The sequence below is a fragment of the Channa argus genome, chromosome 2, assembly GCF_033026475.1.
Source record: "Channa argus isolate prfri chromosome 2, Channa argus male v1.0, whole genome shotgun sequence".
Lineage (NCBI taxonomy): Eukaryota > Metazoa > Chordata > Actinopteri > Anabantiformes > Channidae > Channa > Channa argus.
In genome coordinates, this window is record NC_090198.1 from 22,894,952 (window position 1) to 22,914,068 (window position 19,117).

Below are 19,117 nucleotides of genomic sequence, written 5' to 3' on the forward strand. Positions count from 1 at the left end.
AAAGAAAAGAAGTTAATCATCACATTTGAGATGCAGAAACTATTCATTGTTTACAATTTTAAACAATTTAAACAGTTACTTAGTAAAACAATCATTTAAATTCTCCCTCATCAATAAATCCACTAATTATTTAGTCTAATGTTTTGTACCTTTAATACTGTTGTAAGGGCTATCGGCTTTTCTACTATATCACTGAGTTAAATCTACCTCATAAAATCCTATTTCGTAAGCTCTCATAGGTTTTATACATAAAATCTTATATAAGGAAATAACTCACATAAACTTAGTGAAGTAAAAAATATATATATTTTCGTCTGAAATGAAGTAGAGTGGTAGATATACAGTAGTAAAAACTACTTAAGTGAAGTACCCCGAATTTGTACTTAGCTCTACCTGTTTACATTCCATTAGTGCAAATGCACAATTAAATAATTAAGATACATTAAGCGAATGTTTTTTAATAAAATATAAGTATAATCATTAAGATCAGATCGAAATTATGTTCTCTGTGTAAATTTTACATTGTTTTTGAAATCAACTTTCCATATCAGCCTTAACAAATTCAGGACCCCATAGACAGTTAAAGCTCTGTTTCTGATATGATCTGGTTCCTTTTGTTGTTCAGATTGACATTTTCATGGTAGGAAAGCTTTCAATGAGCAGCTTATCTCAATCTGCAGGTTGTTGAGTCCTACACTAATGGAAGGAGAAGAGCAATCAGTGCTGTTGACAGTTGGCTCTTTTGTCCCTTTTCACGCCTGAGCTTTGTTTGTGCACAAGAATTATGGGCTTGAATCAAAGCTGAATGTGAAAAAGTATCCTGAGGAGCTGTTTAGCATCAGAGTTGCTGACGTCAGTACCCTTTAAAGACACTTTACCAGAGAGTCTGAACAGTGTACAGATGCAGGGACAGACATGAACAGCATGGCTTTACCTGCACAGACTTTGCTGATTCTCCTCCTCAGCTGGTCTTGTTACGCTGAGGATGCAGAGACTCTACCCTGCCCAGAATCCCAGGAAGGTTTTGATGGCTCATGTTACGAGTTTGTAGCTCTGCAGCGGTCCTTCCTTGGTGCCCAGGGATGGTGTGAACAAGGTGGAGGACATCTAGCTTTCGTCCTGAATGATGAAACACAGCAGTTCCTTCACAAGCACCTGGAGCCGGAGAAGGACTGGTGGCTCGGACTGGCACCTGCAGCTCCAAACCTCACACTTGACTCAGAGGGTGAGAAGACATAGAATCAAATTGGGTCACAAATAGCTCAATTCATTCATAAATAGCATTAAATGCCACCGAAAACCTACTAATTTAGTACTTAGTATTTTAAGTGCTTTGCTGCATGCTTGAAAATTTAATATTTGAATTCTTGAAAAATGTACTGAAAAATTTAAAGATTAAAGACATTATCACCTCGGCTGATATCTTGTTAGCAAGCTTGCATGTCCATCATAAAGATCCATAATGTATGTGTTCACTGACATCTGTTTGAAGGCTGACAAGTGTGCTTATCTCCCTCAAGCAGCAGGTGTAATGAGAGATGTTTCTCATTGAACTTGTCAATGGCTTCCTGTCAAATGGCCTGATTTACAAATGTGTCTTTATTACCTTTCACACAGCATTTCTCTTTATCATTAAATCACCTTGTCACTAGCTAAATCTGTTTCTTTGTTGTTTTATGATTCCTAACTGAAGTCTCATCCTAACAATAAAGCTTGATAGATAAGATGTGCAGAATGGCCCTCACATCTGTAGCTGTAATGGCAGGATTTCAAATAAAGTGTGACTAAATAAAGTTTAACCTTTTCCAGGTTCCCTTGCATGGCTGGATGGTTCAGATGTCAGCTATAGTAACTGGGTGAAAGTACCAGATGTACAAGCAGCTTGTGGACATATCCTGAGACATTCAGGCTTTCAGTGGGAAGCTACAGAAAACTGTAGCCAGGAATTAAACTTCATCTGCCAGTTCGGTATAAACTCCTGAATATATCTATGGCCTTAAACATTTATTGTGTTTGCCACCCTTGTATGACTCTTGATATCTATTTTACTTCTCAGATTCTGGGAGATCCTTTGCTTGTGATGGACAAAATGCAACATTGCAGTGTGGTTCTGGTCAAGTTATAGAGATTGAAGACAGCTTCTATGGTCGTAAGACAATTCACTACTGTCGGTCAAAGCTTACAGCCTCCCCCACATCCTCCCAGGAGGAGTGCAGCTGGATAGATGTAGTAGACACTATAAAAGGTAAAATGAATTACACAAAATGATATACTTTTTTATGTTTGAGGATATGATTTACTCGACTTGCTACCTAATACTTTGGAATAATTTATTGAGCATTTTATTTAAAGGAATATGTATATACAGTGACAATAACTTTCTTTAGAGCACTGAGTTTGTTTAAATCACCACAAACTGCTATTGGGCTTTCTATCAAACCATGATTGTAGACATGTAATGTGAGTAATATGAGTTGAAAAACCTCCTGACTGCAGACAAAAGGATTACGCTGCCAGAAAGGACATATATGTGCTGGCGTGCTGAATAGATGGAGTAAATACATATCTCAAATAATAGTAAGAGCAAACAGTAAGAGATTCTCCGTATTGTTAATTCATCTTTCAAAAAAACTTTTATAGCCTCATATTTAAAGGTTGTAGAAACACCAGCACGATTATTTAAATTTAATATAATGTAACTTGAACAGTTGACACAAATAGTTCAAATCATTTATCATCACATTCTCAGGATAATTTGGAACAAGTTGTCATGCACTTGTGTGTCATTTCAGACAATTGTCACGGACTGCAGACTTGCCAGGCTCCACTGGATCCGAGCTCTTTTGGTGAACCCTGTCCTGCACTGGGAAGTTACCTGTCTATAGAGTACCACTGCAAATATGGTGAGAAGAAGAATTTGCCCTTTTTAACTTCCACTATATACAGAATTTAGCTTTCTAAAAACAGAAGAGATTAGAATAGACAAGGTAACTTCTGGCTCTCTTCTTGTGACTCAGCCTATCCATCTACTTTGCCAACTCTTAAGCTAAACTAAATCTGGAAACTGACTTTTAACATAATCAAATAATTAGGTCTAATTAGCAGGTTGAACTTAGAGTAACTCCATTGTTACTTTTATTTGTATTTAAAAATACTGCAATTTCCCCATTATACAAATGAGATGTGTGATTTCCCCTCAGGACTCCAACTGGTGATGAGTACTCTGGTGGCCGTTTTTGATAATGTCACTATCACTGTGAAGTGGCTCCTTTATCCATTCAAGGGAAACCTGACATGTACACTAAATGCTGGAGATGGTCACACGATTGAGCCATATAGCCCAGAATCGTGAGCATTTCTTTGTATTCAATCTAATGATTTGTAATTATTCAACTTTAAGATTTTAGTTCCAATTTTATTTCACCTGTGTCACAGGATGGAGAGCACTGTGATGCACAAATTCAAGCGCCCTGGTGTTTTTACGGTTGGAGTGGAGTGCACCACCAGTGACTGGCATGTTACAGCTCAGAAAGCCATAACTGTTCAGCAGCCTGTTGGCGAGTTCAGTATAATCAGGTGCTTTGGCAGCAATGAGTCAACAGATGGCGCTAAATGCAATGTGCTTTATGGTACACCTGTTCAAATTCAGGTTATGGTGGAGGCAGGTGAGTCAGTACAAATAACACAAATAATAAAGAAATGTATCAAGCAACTGTTTCTAAAATACAGAGAATTTTTTTATCTAATTAATTTTAAAAAATTATCTAATTTCTTTAATAGGTACAAATGTTTCCTACACAATTCACCACAAAGACTGTTTGGTGACAAACGCATCAGTGGACAGAGGAAACACACCCCACAACATTACACTGAGTGAAAGTGTCCTGGAGAAGCTTGGACACGGCTGTCACAACCTGACTCTAACTGCATCTAACATGGTCACAGCCCACGCAGTGTTTGCTGATCTGAGGCTGTGTCTGCTGGATCCTGTTGAGGGGCTGCAGGCTTCACTTATATCAAAGCATGGCGAGTGTCCAGAATCCACTGATCTCATCATTGGCATTTCATTGAAAAAAGGAGCTCCTGTGCAGCTCCTTTTCAATCTCACTGGAATGAAAGACTCACTGTCTGAGTCCAGAGACATGATTAATGGTAGTTCACAAACTTATACTTTCTCCAGCCCCTTGGAAGGTAAAAGAAAAATAGTTTAAACTGTAATGTAATTAAATAAACATATTCATGGTACAGAAATGTCATGTATGCTAAATAAGCTTTTGATCTATCTCTTTTGGTAAAGCATTGTTAAAAGTGAATGTACGAGCCATGAATGCCTTTTCAGCCTCTGATGTGGACGTGGACCTGGAGAACATACTCGAGGCTTGCCAGAATTACTCAGACCTTTCACCAGATGATCATGGAAACACAGTTTGTAGAACATTAGTGTCAAACAGTAATGATCTGTGCATAGATTAAATGTGTTTTGCTTAGTATTAAACTGTAAATATGTTGTGCATGTTGCCACTATAGGTTAGTGACTTTGTTTTTTATCTGCAGACAGGTGTCAACTCTACTGATTTAGAAATAATTGCTACTCCCGACACTTGGGTTGAATACAACCAGACTGTCACACTGAGGGCGACTGGAGCTGAGTCATTACCCAGCAAAGGACTCACATTCGAATGGAAATGTAGTAAGTACAACAATTTATTGAGCACAGAGCATTTTTACCCTTTAAACCATAATTACAGTAATTACAGCAGATAAACTTCAATAAATTAACACAGACAAAACCTTTTAAAAATAAATGAAGCCTTAAATGCTTTTCATGTTTTACAGGGAGAAACAATTTTGCGAATCTGGTCAGGATATGACTTTAAAATCAAACATGACGAACCTGGTTTATAAGCTCCTTGTAAATACACAGAAGTCCAACAGTATCCAGATTTCTGAACCCAGGATATGATATGAACAAACACCTGATTATAGTTATGACTCCCAACTGTCGACTGTATTAATTTATTATGGCGTTTGCTGCTGACCTCTTGGCCATGGTCACCCTTGTAAAGAGATCTCAATCTCAATGTATTTTTATCTGGTTACATTTGTATTTTTTTTTTGTCCTTTCAGCTTATCCTTTGAGTTCAGGGTATAAAGGTTGAATAAATAGATAAAAATTAAAAACTGTAGAACAGTTTCTAAGGTTGTAGTTAGTAGTGGTGTTCTACTGGTGTTCCATTTTTTTTTAAAGGCCTGCCCTTCCCCTTTAATGATACTGTAAGTAGATCATCTTTTCTCTTATAAACAGCAATCTCTTTATTTCTGCCTCTGCTTTTTTCCACACAGAAGGAAATTGTAAATGCAGGAATGTAACTCAGGAGGAAACTCATGTTGTCGACACTGACTGCCTTCCAAATCCCTTTGAATTTGTGGAATACACTTTAACGGTGAGGAAAAAAACCTGGTTTAGGAAATCTGTTGACCTTGCTTCAGTGTCAAAGTGCATCACCGTTACCCCTAAAGAATTCACAAACATCACCATGAGGTAAAGCACGACACTTTAGAATAAACACTATCCTCAAAGCCTACATGTTATTTTAAATACAATAAATCCATGACTTAACTTTAAGGAGCTACAAAAGTTTGTGAAATTCTACAGTAAAGACCTTTGTAGCATAAATGCTAAATATTGCAGAGAAAGTTTGACAAAAAATAAAACTATTAGTTATAGCTTACATTTTTTTCACATTCATGTATGACAATATTGACCTACGTTTTTCTTGTAGTTGTGATAACTGTGCTTCCATAAATGTGAACGACCCTGTAAAGCTGAAACTGAAGTGTGTAACATCTTGCCCAGATGTGGTTTGGTACATTGAGGACCCCAAACCTTTGATGGTGAGTGAAAAAACACTTTGATTGATTTAAAAATTATTATTCTAAAGTGGGAACAAAGTATTAACTGATGATCTTTTTCCAGGGAAACCTTGAACAATGTTACTCCAGGGCAGATTGGAAGCCACCTATTGAGAAGCAGGATGGCAACACTGAATATGTTGTACTCGGTCGATATCTAAATGTGTCAAGGGACGTGTTGAAGAATATCCGTGTGATTGCTTATGGTGCGTTTTGAGCCTACAGTCAGTAGTGAGGTTCTGTTTTTATTAAATAAGATTGGAATATAAGATAAACTATTATATTTTAATTTTACAGGCAAGAAGGAGCCTGGTTTTGTCAAATACACAATTCCAATACCAGGTCCTGAGTCAACTCAACCAGTTCCTACAGTCTCCCATCCCATCTCATGTAGCATCTCTCCCCCATCAGGAACAGTTTTTGATGCATTTAAAATTACCTGCAAACAAAGTTTGTTCTGCTCTGCAGGCTGTTTTTATTGCTTCAAAACTGACACAGGTGAGAATGTGCTGCAATATTGTCTCTTTTTTCAGTCAGATTAAAAAAGTGCAAAGTAGACTTTGCAAGGAGTAATGGTTAGTTGGGAGAAGGCGAGTAAGGTTATACAAGAAGTACATAATGATAATAAGTAATGTAAATCAAATTTGTTTATTGATACAGTTGACCTGTTTAAGTTTATAAAATGATTTGCCAAACCTAAAAACAACGTATAGCGTGTTAGTTTATGATGGCTCAATATTGTTACATTGTGTTTTGCTATAAATGTTTCACAAACTATGTGCACACAGCAAATATTTTAGCAATCACTGTTTTTTTTTTTAATTGTCTCTTTTGTCTTAAAGGCAAATATCTACGCTGCAGTAATGCAAATGAGGTGCACTCTGTCTTCCTGCCTCTTGGAGATAAGATTCACAACTACAGATTGTCTGTTGTGGTGACAGTGAAAAATGAAAATGACACAGCCACAACAATTGTCACCACTCAGGTTTGTCATCTGGCAGATATGACATATCTTAGAGCTAGAAGGCAGATTGGATAAACAGTGTAGCTGCATTTGGTGTAAAGCAATGTGAATAATTGTTTTGAATTTTATCTTCCTCAAGGTACGGAAAAGTAACTCTAGTACCTCTGTGGTGAATCTCCAGTCTGTAGTGGATAATACCTTGAATCAGCTAAAGCAACAAGGTCTGCTCTCTGGCGAAGCACTTGGACAAATATTTACTTCAGTTTCTGACATGCTGAATGCAGAGGCCGGCCTCGATCAGAAAGATGCCAGGATGAAGGTACAAGATGGTTAATGGTAAACCAGTAGAGGCGTATAAATTGCTGTTTTATTTGTAAGGCTTACAGTACATCTTGTTTTGTGTGTGAAATGATGTTAATCACGACTTCCCTCACTTCCAGCTTAGAGAACAAATGCTGACTGAAATGACCACAGTGCTGTTGGACTCCCCGACTAACACGACTCAAAAAGTGCAAGTTACAGCGAGAGCTGTGGCCGAACTCACCCAGCGCTCAGATGAACTCAGTCCCACAGCTCAAGTACAGTGCATGACATTACTAAAGCAATAGCTAATAGCTAGCTGCTAAAACATTTAAACATTTTTGGTACAGTCTTCTGTAGATAGACCATATCAACCTGATAATGTTTTCCAGTAATTGTAATAAATAAACAATGCTTTTTCAGAGAACTTGTCTTCTAATGTTACCGTCTTACTGTATTTTAGGACAGAGTTTTTAGTATAAATTACCTCTTAAAGCTGTTGCTTTGTACAGAAGTTTTAACTCAATTAAAACCAACTTTTGGAATACAGACCAATTATATGTTGTCAATCAGCAACATGCAGATCAGGATATTTAAAAGTTTATAGTGACTTTTAAACTGGCAAAACTTTAAGTGGAAACTATGTGGAGATTATTGTTCTGACAAGTTGCTTTAATATTTAAAAAAAAAAGAAAAAAAGTGGTGCGCTTATACACAGTCATCAGCTCTTTCTGTTGCTGCATTTTCTCTCTAGGAAGAAGCTGGTTTATTGTTGGTAGACCTCAGCTCCTCCCTCAACACTATCAGTATTTTTGAAGATGGTGGAGATGATGGTGAAGTTGTGCAAGCTGCTACACCAATCGTTGAAGCAGCCAGTAATATTTTGAATGTTTCATCCAATGTAGGACAAAAGCTCATTATGTCTCACTGAGATTGTTAAATGATGCTTTTTGCTCAATTTCCATGTTGTTTTCCTACTAAACACATATAATGTCTTCCTCAGAAAAAAGTCTCAGATTTTCTCCTGACTGGAATTAACAATGTTCAAAGTGCTTTGCTAAATAATAAAAAGCTGGATGGAGAGCCTGCCATCATCGACTCAGATCAGATCAGTGTGTATGTCAACAGGTAAGAGAAGACTGACACTGACTCAACATATGCTCTAGAATAGGCTGGTGTTTTCTGAAATGACTACAATAATTTTTTGATTGCTCTTTCTGCAGATTTTCCCCAGAAGCCATGCAGATGCGGGATATAAATGTTCAGAAGAACAGCTCGTCAAGGTTTTTGTTTCCTAGACTCCCCAAGCATATTGTTTCTCCAGGGGAGCCAGTGGATGTGAGGGTAAGTGTGTGTACAGGGAAGTGCAAACAAAATATATTTACCTTGAATTTAACAGCCTAATGTTTGCCATCGTGTTGTATTTATGAGTCTAGAGCTTTATTTTGATGCAGACAGTTGATTCTATAGTGTTCTGGTTTAAAAAATACATACAGATTAAAAAAGTACAAGTAGTTTAAAAAAGACAACTGTAGAGGCGATCTTACTCGAAACTGACAAATCTGACGCTCCAGCAAAAACTTCACTCCAGAGATTGTTTTATGACGAACATTGAACACTTATTGTACTTGCTTCTCAACTTAGCAGATGACCGGTCAATTGTACATACAAGTTTAAGTACAGTAACCTCACTAGCACGTTCGCAAACAGCTTCATCAAACAAGTTTCTCAAAGTATGGCTGAACTCACTGAACTCGCAGAACTGAAAAAGAAACAGTGTGCCTCCACAGCTACACACTGAACCGTTTTCTTCTACGTTGTTGTGCAGTTCACATCTCCTTATAGTCAGTTCCTCTGCTGCAGCTACTGTGTCACATTCGCATCCTTCAGATGAGCCTCTCTTGCTACAAACCTCTTGCGCTGCATTGTTCCCTTGACAACTGTACAACAAACTTAAAAGATAAACTACAAAGACAGGCATCAAAGGCAAACTATCAAAGCTATATGATGTCACAATAGAACATGAATAACGCATCAGATGTTGAAACTGAGAAATTTTAAGGATTCTAGCTGCTCAACACTCCTGGGCCTTTGTTGCCAGATATTCTGTTTTATGATGTGCCAAATATTTTCTATTGGTGAAAGGTCTGGACTGGAGGCAGGCCAGTCCAGCACCTGAGCTCTTCTCCTGCAAAGCCATGCTGTTGTGATGGATGGAGCATGTGGTTTAGCATTGTCTTGCAATAAGCAAGACCTTCCCTGAAAGAGACGTTGCCTGGATGGGAGCATATGTTGCTTTAAAACCTCTATGTACTTTTCAACATTGATGGTGAACTGATTCCCCCTGATTCTCTGAATTTTTTGATGATATTATAAATTGTTGATTGTGGGATTTTTAAAGTCTTCACAATTTTATGTTGAGGAACATTTTTCTGAAATTCCAGAGTCTTTGCCTCCCTGAAATGCTCCTTTTATACACAGTCATGTTACTGACCTGTTACCAATTAACCTAATTAGTTGTCAAATGTTGCTCCATTTGTTTTTGATATGCGGCAATTACTTTTCCAGCCTTCTGTTGCCCCTCTTCCAACTTTTTTTTAGCTCAAAAATGAGCTAATATTTAACATGAAATGGTATATTTCTCAGGTTCAACATCTGAAATGTTGTTTATGTTTTATTGTGAATACGATATGGCTTAAGATTTGTGTTGTATTTACGTTTTACACGTCTTCTTTTTTGACTTGGGGTTGTAGTAATTTGCATCACATTTTCCTACAATGTGTTCTTTTAAAAAATGTACTTGACTCGTTCTAGATGATGAGTTTTGAAAGGAATCCCTATTCTTGGAAGGATGGAAACATCACGGGAACAGTAGGATCTATGTCTCTCACCAGAGTGAATGGCACTGTCATACCTATTGAAAACTTACCTGATGAGATAGAGGTAATATTTGTTTAAAATTTCCCTTTGGTCACTTTTCTTCAGAAAACATTTGTAGATTGTCCAATATAACATTTTTCCCGGGTTTTCAGATTCTACTACCAAGGCTTGATGTTGCCCAGGAGAACAGCACGGTCCTTGACCTCGCAAATTATAGCACGTTAATAATTGACGTGCCCTCACCGGATGTAACACTGGTTCTGAAAATTGAACCATCAGAAGACATTTCCTTAATGCTAATTCTGGGAAGTAAAGATTATCCTACTGATGAGAATTATGTAGCCAGGACTGAGGTTCCTCTGGAGAATTCCAAAAAAGGTAAAAAGAAAAACAATTATTGTACAAAAACTCTCATTAGAGAAGCAATAATATAACAAAGTCTGCGTGTTCTCTGCGATATAACATTTCCTTAATTCTCAAGCACTGGTCTATAGATTAGCCATTGAATCCCTTTTTTGGGTGAATTTAGGTCTGATTGGTTGCACAACAGGCACCAGAAATGCAACATTTTGCCACAAGAACAATCAAAACCTAAGGAGTGAGTTATTTAGATTAGGTTGCAATACTGTACCTCAGAGAGAGGAAGTGTTACCAAATAACTGAATATGCCAGTGTTTTTGGAGACCGGTGTCGCCATAAACTGTCCTGTGAACTGAGAATGTCCATAACTAACACTTTGGACTGGTAACACAGCTTGGCTTCGTGTGTGTTTTTGTACATGGAAATATTTGTCATTTTATCACAGAGGAAAAGTACACCTGGGTGCTGAGACCCAAAGACAGAGCAGGAGATGTTGGAGTCCACTATCTTGTTATCAAGCCCATTGTGAAACCAGGCGTCAAATCCATCAATGCCACTGTCACTGTCACTTCCATTGCTGCCCAGTGCAAATACTGGAATGAAACGGCATCTTCTTGGAGTGATAATGGCTGCAGGGTGAGAAAAAATAAGACAAATCCACAGTGGTTGCAACAATGCATTCCTAAAAAGGAAACTGTTAAATTTGACCAGCCGGGTCCCTTTTTTCTCTACAGGTCGGTCCACTCACCAAACCTTTGGTCACACAGTGCCTCTGTAACCACTTGACATTATTTGGCAGCTCTTTCTTTGTCATGCCAAACTTGGTAGACGTGTCACGCACTGCAGAACTCTTCGCTACTTTTGCCAACAATCCTGTGGTGGTGTGTTTTGTGGGGGCCATCTTCACTGCTTATCTCCTAGTGGTTGTATGGGCACGTAGGAAAGACATGCAGGACTCAGTAAAGGTAACTGTCAGTAAAGACTTTCACAAAATGATGCTGCTTATTTAAGATGCCTACTGTACTGACCTAATGTACGTGAGTGGCCATACTGTGTGTGATCTAGTCTGTAAATATTCTGTCATTGAGTTTCCAGGCAAATGCTGTGTTTTGGCATTCACTTGTAGGTCAAGGTAACAGTGCTTGAGGACAATGACCCCTTAGCTGAGTATCGCTATATGCTGCATGTCAACACCGGGCATCGGCGGGGTGCATCCACCTCCTCTCAGGTCAGTGATGTCTGTTAAATCTTAGAGGCACTCACATTAAGAAAACCTCTGTGTCACAAGGTTAAGATACTGAGACCTCTAGGATTGCTCACCCGCCCCTGATTGACTTTTTTTGTCTTAGGTGACAATAACTCTGATGGGTACAGAGGGAGAAAGTGAGCCCCACCACCTGACAGATCCTGAGAAGGTTGTGTTTGAGAGGGGAGGTGTGGACATGTTCCTGCTGACCACACACTTTTCTCTTGGAGATCTACAGAGCATTAGACTGTGGCATGACAACTCAGGAGAACACCCTGCGTGGTACGAGTTAGAGTGCATGAGATTCTGATGGGTCAGCAAAAAAGACGGTAAAGTTATTGTACAATAGGCTTGAGTTTTTTAAATCAGTGGATTATTAGTGATGTTGTGTACAGGTATGTCAACAAAGTGATGGTGCAGGATCTGGAGAGTGGTCAGAAATGGCACTTCCTGTGTAACTCCTGGTTGGCAGTAGATGTGGGAGAGTGCACTCTCGATAAGGTTTTCCCAGTAGCTACAGAAATGGATTTGAAGAGATTTAGGTGAGACCTGCCATAGATCTAATAAAGATGTACTACCAAGAAATCCTACTTAAAATTGTTTCATTCTCAAATCTGTTTTTCCTCTAATCCATTTTTCTTCTATACTTTCTAGTAACCTGTTCTTCATGAAGACAGCTAAGGATTTTCGTGATGGTCATATCTGGTTTTCAGTCATCAGTCGGCCTCCTTCCAGCTCTTTCACTTGTGTCCAGCGAGTGTCCTGCTGTTTATCGCTTCTACTGTGCACCATGCTGACCAACATCATGTTTTGGGGCATCCCAACAGACCCCTCTGAGCAGACCATGGACCTGGGTATGTAACAAATTGTAAATCATTCACACTTAACATTAAATTACTAGTGATAAAATTAATTTTCAGTTAGTTTTTAAAGCCTCTAAATATACTTTAGAGGAGTATATCTAGAGGCTTTAAAGACTCTGGTTTAAATCATAGCGCTTTAATTTTGCAGGTCAGATCGAGTTCACTTGGCAGCAGGTCATGATTGGTGTTCAAAGTTCAATCATCATGTTTCCCATCAATCTCCTTATTGTGAGTATCTTCAGAAACACTCGTCCTCGGGAGAAAACCACCAAAATAGATGCGTCAAAACAGGGGAAGACTGTTCGAGTTGCTCCCTCACAGACGTCTTCCCCACAGAAGCAGCTAAAGGACATCACAGCAGACACTGTGATCAAAGTGAGCCCACAGATATAACGATTACAGCTCCTAGTCATAATGTTTAAATTCTTTGTGTTTGATGAACTAGATGTCGTTTTCACATAGGACATAAAGAGAATTGCTCAGTCACTCTCAAAGGCCATGAAGAGCCCACTGCCACATCTGGAGCTCTATCCCGGTCAGCAGGTAGACATCAACACTCTGCTGTCTCTGGTTGGAGAAATCATCAGACAGCAGAACAGAGTGCCTGGAGACTTCTACACTGATGCCTCCAAAACGGATCGCTCTATGATCCTCAGTTTAGGTGCAGTCAATCTCCAAGGTAAACTACAGCAAAATCTTTACAGAGTTCCTGAATAGTATATGTTCTCAATTGTTGTTGACTGGTCCGTAGTCATTTAAACATAGGAAATGTAAATATTGGTAGTTTATCTTAAATTACATGGAAATTATTATTATTAGAGCCAAAATCGACGGATGTGTTCGTGGTTGACTTTGACCTGAGTATGGCTTATTTACATATTGAAAGACAAACAGAAAACTCTACAAAAGAATAATAACAGAATTAATGACTTACTAACACTGATTTTTGCATGGGCAGAAGAAAGTGTGTTGGGGAGCACTGAGAGAAGCATAGATGAGGTACAGAAGAAGAGCAACAACAACAACCGGTTGCTGTACAGGCAGCTGCGTCATGTCGAGAAAGAGCTGGGCCTGTTGGGACCATCTCGCTTTCCAAACTTAGACAGCTACAACCGAGCTGTACAGCAAGTTCAAGAAATGAAGAATCTTCTGGAGTACCACCTCCCTTCAATTAGTCTGGACAGGGACCAGATCAACCGTAGCCCCAGTCCAGTCGAAAACATCACTGAGGACACTAAAAAGACGTGCTGTCAAGGAGGGCTGCCATGGTGGTTTGTCTTTGTTGGCTGGATACTAGTCATTGCAACCAGTGGTGTGTCAGGATACTTCACAATGATGTATGGGCTGACATATGGGAAAGACCGCTCTGTTAGCTGGCTTCTCTCCATGGTGGTCTCCTTCTTTGAGAGTCTCTTTATTACCCAACCAATAAAGGTGATGCTTGATTTGAATGCAAGGGGGGAAAATGGTTAGCACTGTAAATGTTTTGTGTTTCAGTTTCAGTTTCCAGCCAATATGCAATGAGTATTTTGTGTTGAATAAAACATTCAATATAATATACTTTATTTACTAAAAATGTTACCTCAGTACTACAGACCAGCCAAATGTAGAACTGTTTGCCTTTAGTTTGATGTTTTCATCTGAAAATTTGTCACAGGTTCTTGGCTTTGCTGCATTCTTTGCTCTGGTTCTGAAGAAAGTTGACCAGGAGGAGTACGGAGAGCCTCAGATAGATGAAAATCTCCAAAACTCAGGTGAGTTTTTTCTTTTTTCTCGTTTTTGTTTAATTGATTTGTTAAAAAAAAACATAACTAATGAGAATACAACTCCTCCCTCAGACGATCCCGATGCAGTGCGTATAACGAGAAGAGACAGCACGTGCAGTTTCTATCAGCCACCACCTGCCTCTCACATTGAGCAGATGAGAAACAACATGATTAAAGAGCAGAAAGTCTTTGCCCTCATAAGGGAAATTCTGGGTAGGAGCACTTTAATAACATCTACTGTAAAGCAGTGAAATATATTTGAGGTACTGATGGAAGATATTTATCTGTGATGCAGCTTACATGGGATTTATGTGGATGTTGCTCTTGGTGGCCTATGGCCAGAGGGACCCCAACGCTTACTTTTTGACCCAACACATTCGCCAGAGCTTCAGCAAAGGGATCTCAGACAGTATGAGTATTCAGGATGTGTTCAACTGGGCAAACACAACTCTGCTGAGCAGCCTGTTTGGAGAGCACCCAGGTCAGTAGGCTGTGAGATTAACTGTTTACGCAGTTGCTTTGCTTGAGTTCAATTTGCACATCTTTATCTGCTTATGACTAAATGAAAAACATATACATTAGAGTTCATCTGGTCTTAATAGTTATTTGGTCTTAAACAGAATCTTAAAGTTCTTCATATTTACAGAGTTTGCTCCTGTGGGCTTTAATTTTAAACAAAAACTAAATTTTAAGACAATTACCTTACTATACAAAAGGAGTATTTTAAATTTAAATGTTGACTATACCATACAATTTACTGGTATCACCCCAATCAGTAAAAGGGCTTTTTTTTTTTACTGCTTTTGTTTTAAATTAAATATCTGTCACAGGTTTCATCACAGATGGAAACTCAAAGCTGGTGGGTAGTGCTCGTCTCCGCCAGGTCAGAGTGAAGAAAAACTCCTGCCACGTTGCTCGGTCAATGCAGCAGTCTGTGTCGAACTGCCATGCCCCATACTCATGGGAGATGGAAGACATGGGCTCCTACGGTCTAGGCTGGAACCACTCTGAGGAAGTTAATGCCTCACTGAACTTTCACAGCCCATGGATGTACCAGTCCCAGAGGAAACTGAGGGCCCACCCCCTCTGGGGCAGTGTAAAGCTTTACAGGGGAGGAGGGTTTGTGATGGAACTGGGACCAGATTTACTAAATTCCACAAGGTAAAATAAAGAAGACATTTGATGTCCTTTTCCTGACATTTACATAACCAGTACACTAATTGATAAATGTTTTGGCAGATTAATAGATAATTGAATAATAATTAGTTCCAGCCCTTAAAGATTTTAGCTTTCCCAACCTGAGAAATTATATTAATATAAATAATTTGGGGTTTGTTTAAGCAAAATGATCAATTAGCAGCCATCACCCTAGTATCTTTGGATGTGCCATTGACATTTGTCCTTGTTACTGTTTTTATGAAAAAAAAAAATCAACATTTATTTATCAAAAATAATCAGCTTAATCAGATTAACCAATAATGGAAACAGTTGTTAGCAGGAGCCCCAAGGAGAATTTATAATACAATGTAACAATTTTATGCTTTACTGTTTTAATGTTTTATAATTAAATGGTTGTCTTGAAGCACATTTTATTGCATAACATATTTAAATGAAATTATGTTTCTGTGTCTATGTAGATCGCTTCAGTACCTTTATGACAACACCTGGTTTGATGTGTACACCCAGGCGATTTTTGTAGAGTTCACTGTGTATAATGCTAATGTCAACCTCTTCTGTATTGTCACACTCATGCTGGAGACTATAGGCATAGGTAAGTGATTCGTGTTCTGCTGCTGGGTAAGAGCTGCACAAACATTCAGCTTTTATGAGAGCCATGTCCTCTGTATTTCTTCCAGGTGCTTTTCAGTTCCGCAGTGAACTTCAGAATGTGCGTCTTTACCAGTCGACTGGTGGCCTTACCATCTTTGTCATGACTTCTGAAGTCATCTACTTCCTCTTTATCATTTATTACATGTTTGTTCAGGTGTATATTCTGACTTTACTACTTTCACCAGCTTTAATATATACTGACTTTTACATTTTTACACCAGTTCCTTTGTGCCCTTACAGGGAAAGCTAATGAAGCAGCAAAAATCAGCCTATTTCAAGAGCAAATGGAACCTGCTTGAATTAGCGATCATCATTCTCAGCTGGAGTGCATTGTCTGTCTTTATCAAGAGGTCTTTACTGGGAAAACGCGACATAGAATTTTACCATAGCAACAAAGACCAGTAAGCAATAACAAAAGGAAGAACCTATGCAAGTGCAAACCTCTTTTCAAAAAACGTTGAGATGCTGCATAAAATGTAATAAACAAAGAGAATGAAATGATTTGAAAATTGTTTGACGCCTATTTTTGATTGTAAATGGTACGTAGACAACATATAAAATACTCAAAGTAAGAAATTGGACTATTTCTGCAAAAACATTTACTTTCAGTTTGAGGCCTGCTACATATTTCAAAAAAGTTTGGGACAGGATTATGTTCATCACTCTGCCGCTTCACATCTTCTTTAAAAACACTATACTGTAGTGTAAGTGGTTGGGGAATGAGGAGACCAATTGCTTTCATTTTGTAAGCATTTTTTCCCCATTGTGGTTTCATATGGAATTTCAACTGGTCAACATTTTGGGGGCACTAAATTGTGTTTTATTTTGGCCTAAAACTGTGCCAAATTATTTTATTGAGTGACAGCTCAGATCCCATCGTCGTTCAGGGTACAGCCTGAAGTAAAAAAGAGTTACAAGAAAGAAGTATAATTATGTTGTCTAACATTTGTTGTCTTAATTCAAAGAAACATTCTATTACCTAACAAATCTTTTTCCTTGGATTGTTAAAACAAGGCTCTTTTTCTCCAGATATGCCGGTTTCCATGAGACAGCCAAGGCTGATGCAGTGCTGGGGTATCTGATTGCTTTCCTGGTACTGTTGGCTACAGTCAAACTGTGGCACCTGCTGAGACTGAACCCCAAACTGCACATGATCACAGCCACACTGCAGCGAGCCTGGACTGATATTTCAGGCTTCCTAGTGGTCATGACCATCATGTTCTTGGCCTACTCCACTTCTGTGAGGAGTTTCCCACACTTAAAGTCAACATGTTGCTAGAGTCACTGAGTTTCTTCCTCCTTTATATATATTATACAAGATCATGTATATAATTTACTTTGCGTAACTGAAACAAATTTACAAGGGGGTTATTAACACAGAGATGAACTTTGTACTTCACAGTCTAACCTGATGTATGGATGGAAGCTATACTCCTATCGGACTCTGCTGGATGCCACACAGACCATGGTCAGCCTGCAGCTTGGTATTTTTAACTATGAAGAGGTACGTTTGAGACAGTTGTAACTATACCACGATTATTTATTCAATTATAACAGCTGACCATCCATTGGTGTGTCTCTTCCTCCTCATCCTTTAGGTTCTGAATTATAATCCAGTGCTCGGTGCTTTCCTTATTGGCTCTTGCATTGTGTTTATGACCTTTGTGGTGCTCAACCTTTTCATCTCTGTCATCCTGGTGGCATTCAGTCAAGAGCAGATACATCACAAGGTAACTGATCCCCGTTGAGTTGGAAAAATCTTGATACAGCTGTATCTAGTGTCATTGTATAATACATTAATGTTAATGTATTATACAATGACAATGACAATGATATTTAGATAGTGACCACAGTTGATTGTTCAACCAACTGTGGTCACTATCTAAATATTTTACAATATTTTATGCTTTACAGCCATCAGAAGAGGAGGAGATTGTGGACATGATGCTGATGAAACTCTGCAGTTTGTTTGGACTCAAATGTAAGAAACAAGGAAGTGAAAGCGTGACTGAGAAGCCATTCGTTACATCTGCCTCCAATATTGGAATCTCAACAATAATGTCTGAGGGTTGATATACCATGTTACAGTCAAGGAGAAGTTCAACATTATACGACATAGTGAAACAGTAACTTGCATCTTTAATTTAAACCATAATGTTGTGGCTTTGCAACAGAATATTAGCCACTGCAAGTCTATAACTTACTAGTATTTTTCTCTAGAGTCATGAATCTGTCACTATTGTAGGAAATGCAGATCATAATTCTTATGTTGTAGACTGAGCTAATGTATTTAGCCTTATTATATTAAGCAAATAAAATTGCCTTTAACTGATAGAATATTGATTCACGTGTATTTTTGAGAAAATTGTTTGTATGAATCTGTAGATCTATTGTACACAGTAATTAGCTATTACAGGCTATTGGAACTATTGGCAACTATTGTCAAGCATCAATGTCATGATATGGCAAATATAGACTTATATAGGGTTTCTTGTCATCCAGATAGTTTGATGTGCTATGGTTTCTAGATTTCTGCAGCCATCCCAAAAGTGATATAAAAAAGTTGGAATAACACCCAATTAATGATGCACAAAATTTTACAAAAGAAGTGTGTAACACTCAATCATGTATGTATTTTTAAATAACCCTTTATTGTTAAAATTTTAATTACAATCCTTAATTTACAATTCAAAGTGCTTTAATTCAACTTTTGCACCGTTATGTACATATATCTACATTTAAAATGTGTAACATAATACCAATACCTACCAAATATCCATGGGCTCATGTCCCTAAACAATGAACAAATATAAAATACAAAACTCGTGTCATTGCACGTTATCTTAATTTAGAACTGTCACATTTTGTTTGAATTAAAATTACAGCCAGTCTTGAAGTTCAACAGTGTGTTTTTTTATTTCAAGTTACTTCGTTATATACGATATTAAGTGGTAACTACACCATACTATGGTAAAATTCGAAACTAATTAGATAA

General features: G+C 38.2%; 1 protein-coding gene across 2 annotated transcripts; it reads left to right on the forward strand.

Moving 5' to 3' along the window:
* The first annotated feature begins 873 nt into the window (after positions 1-873).
* On the forward strand, positions 874-19,004 carry LOC137123062 (polycystin-1-like protein 2). Of its 2 annotated transcripts, XM_067496494.1 has the most exons (41): positions 875-1,225; positions 1,810-1,968; positions 2,057-2,245; positions 2,793-2,903; positions 3,201-3,348; positions 3,436-3,665; positions 3,781-4,191; positions 4,298-4,425; positions 4,555-4,690; positions 5,344-5,542; positions 5,784-5,895; positions 5,978-6,119; positions 6,211-6,411; positions 6,756-6,898; positions 7,017-7,196; positions 7,318-7,455; positions 7,932-8,078; positions 8,181-8,305; positions 8,401-8,521; positions 9,992-10,120; positions 10,210-10,435; positions 10,863-11,053; positions 11,152-11,382; positions 11,544-11,645; positions 11,767-11,945; positions 12,059-12,205; positions 12,318-12,517; positions 12,675-12,901; positions 12,989-13,205; positions 13,485-13,960; positions 14,184-14,280; positions 14,365-14,505; positions 14,588-14,773; positions 15,123-15,453; positions 15,930-16,063; positions 16,149-16,276; positions 16,363-16,523; positions 17,152-17,362; positions 17,525-17,626; positions 17,721-17,852; positions 18,037-19,004. In XM_067496494.1, the coding sequence occupies exons 1-41, from the start codon at positions 916-918 to the stop codon at positions 18,193-18,195; spliced, it is 7,437 nt and encodes a 2,478-aa protein (XP_067352595.1). In that variant the 5' UTR covers positions 875-915; the 3' UTR covers positions 18,196-19,004. The 2 variants fall into 2 exon arrangements, with proteins under 2 accessions (XP_067352594.1, XP_067352595.1); XM_067496493.1 differs by having other exon boundaries at positions 874-1,225; positions 14,184-14,505.
* Positions 19,005-19,117: the final 113 nt, after the last annotated feature.

Excerpts from the sequence above, each read along its gene's own strand:
- LOC137123062 (XM_067496493.1), top strand. The coding sequence starts at position 916 with ATGAACAGCATGGCTTTACCTGCACAGACTTTGCTGATTCTCCTCCTC. Across the intron at positions 1,226-1,809 it reads CCTCACACTTGACTCAGAGG|GTTCCCTTGCATGGCTGGAT; the intron begins GTGAGAAGACAT and ends AACCTTTTCCAG. Across the intron at positions 6,412-6,755 it reads TTGCTTCAAAACTGACACAG|GCAAATATCTACGCTGCAGT; the intron begins GTGAGAATGTGC and ends TTTGTCTTAAAG.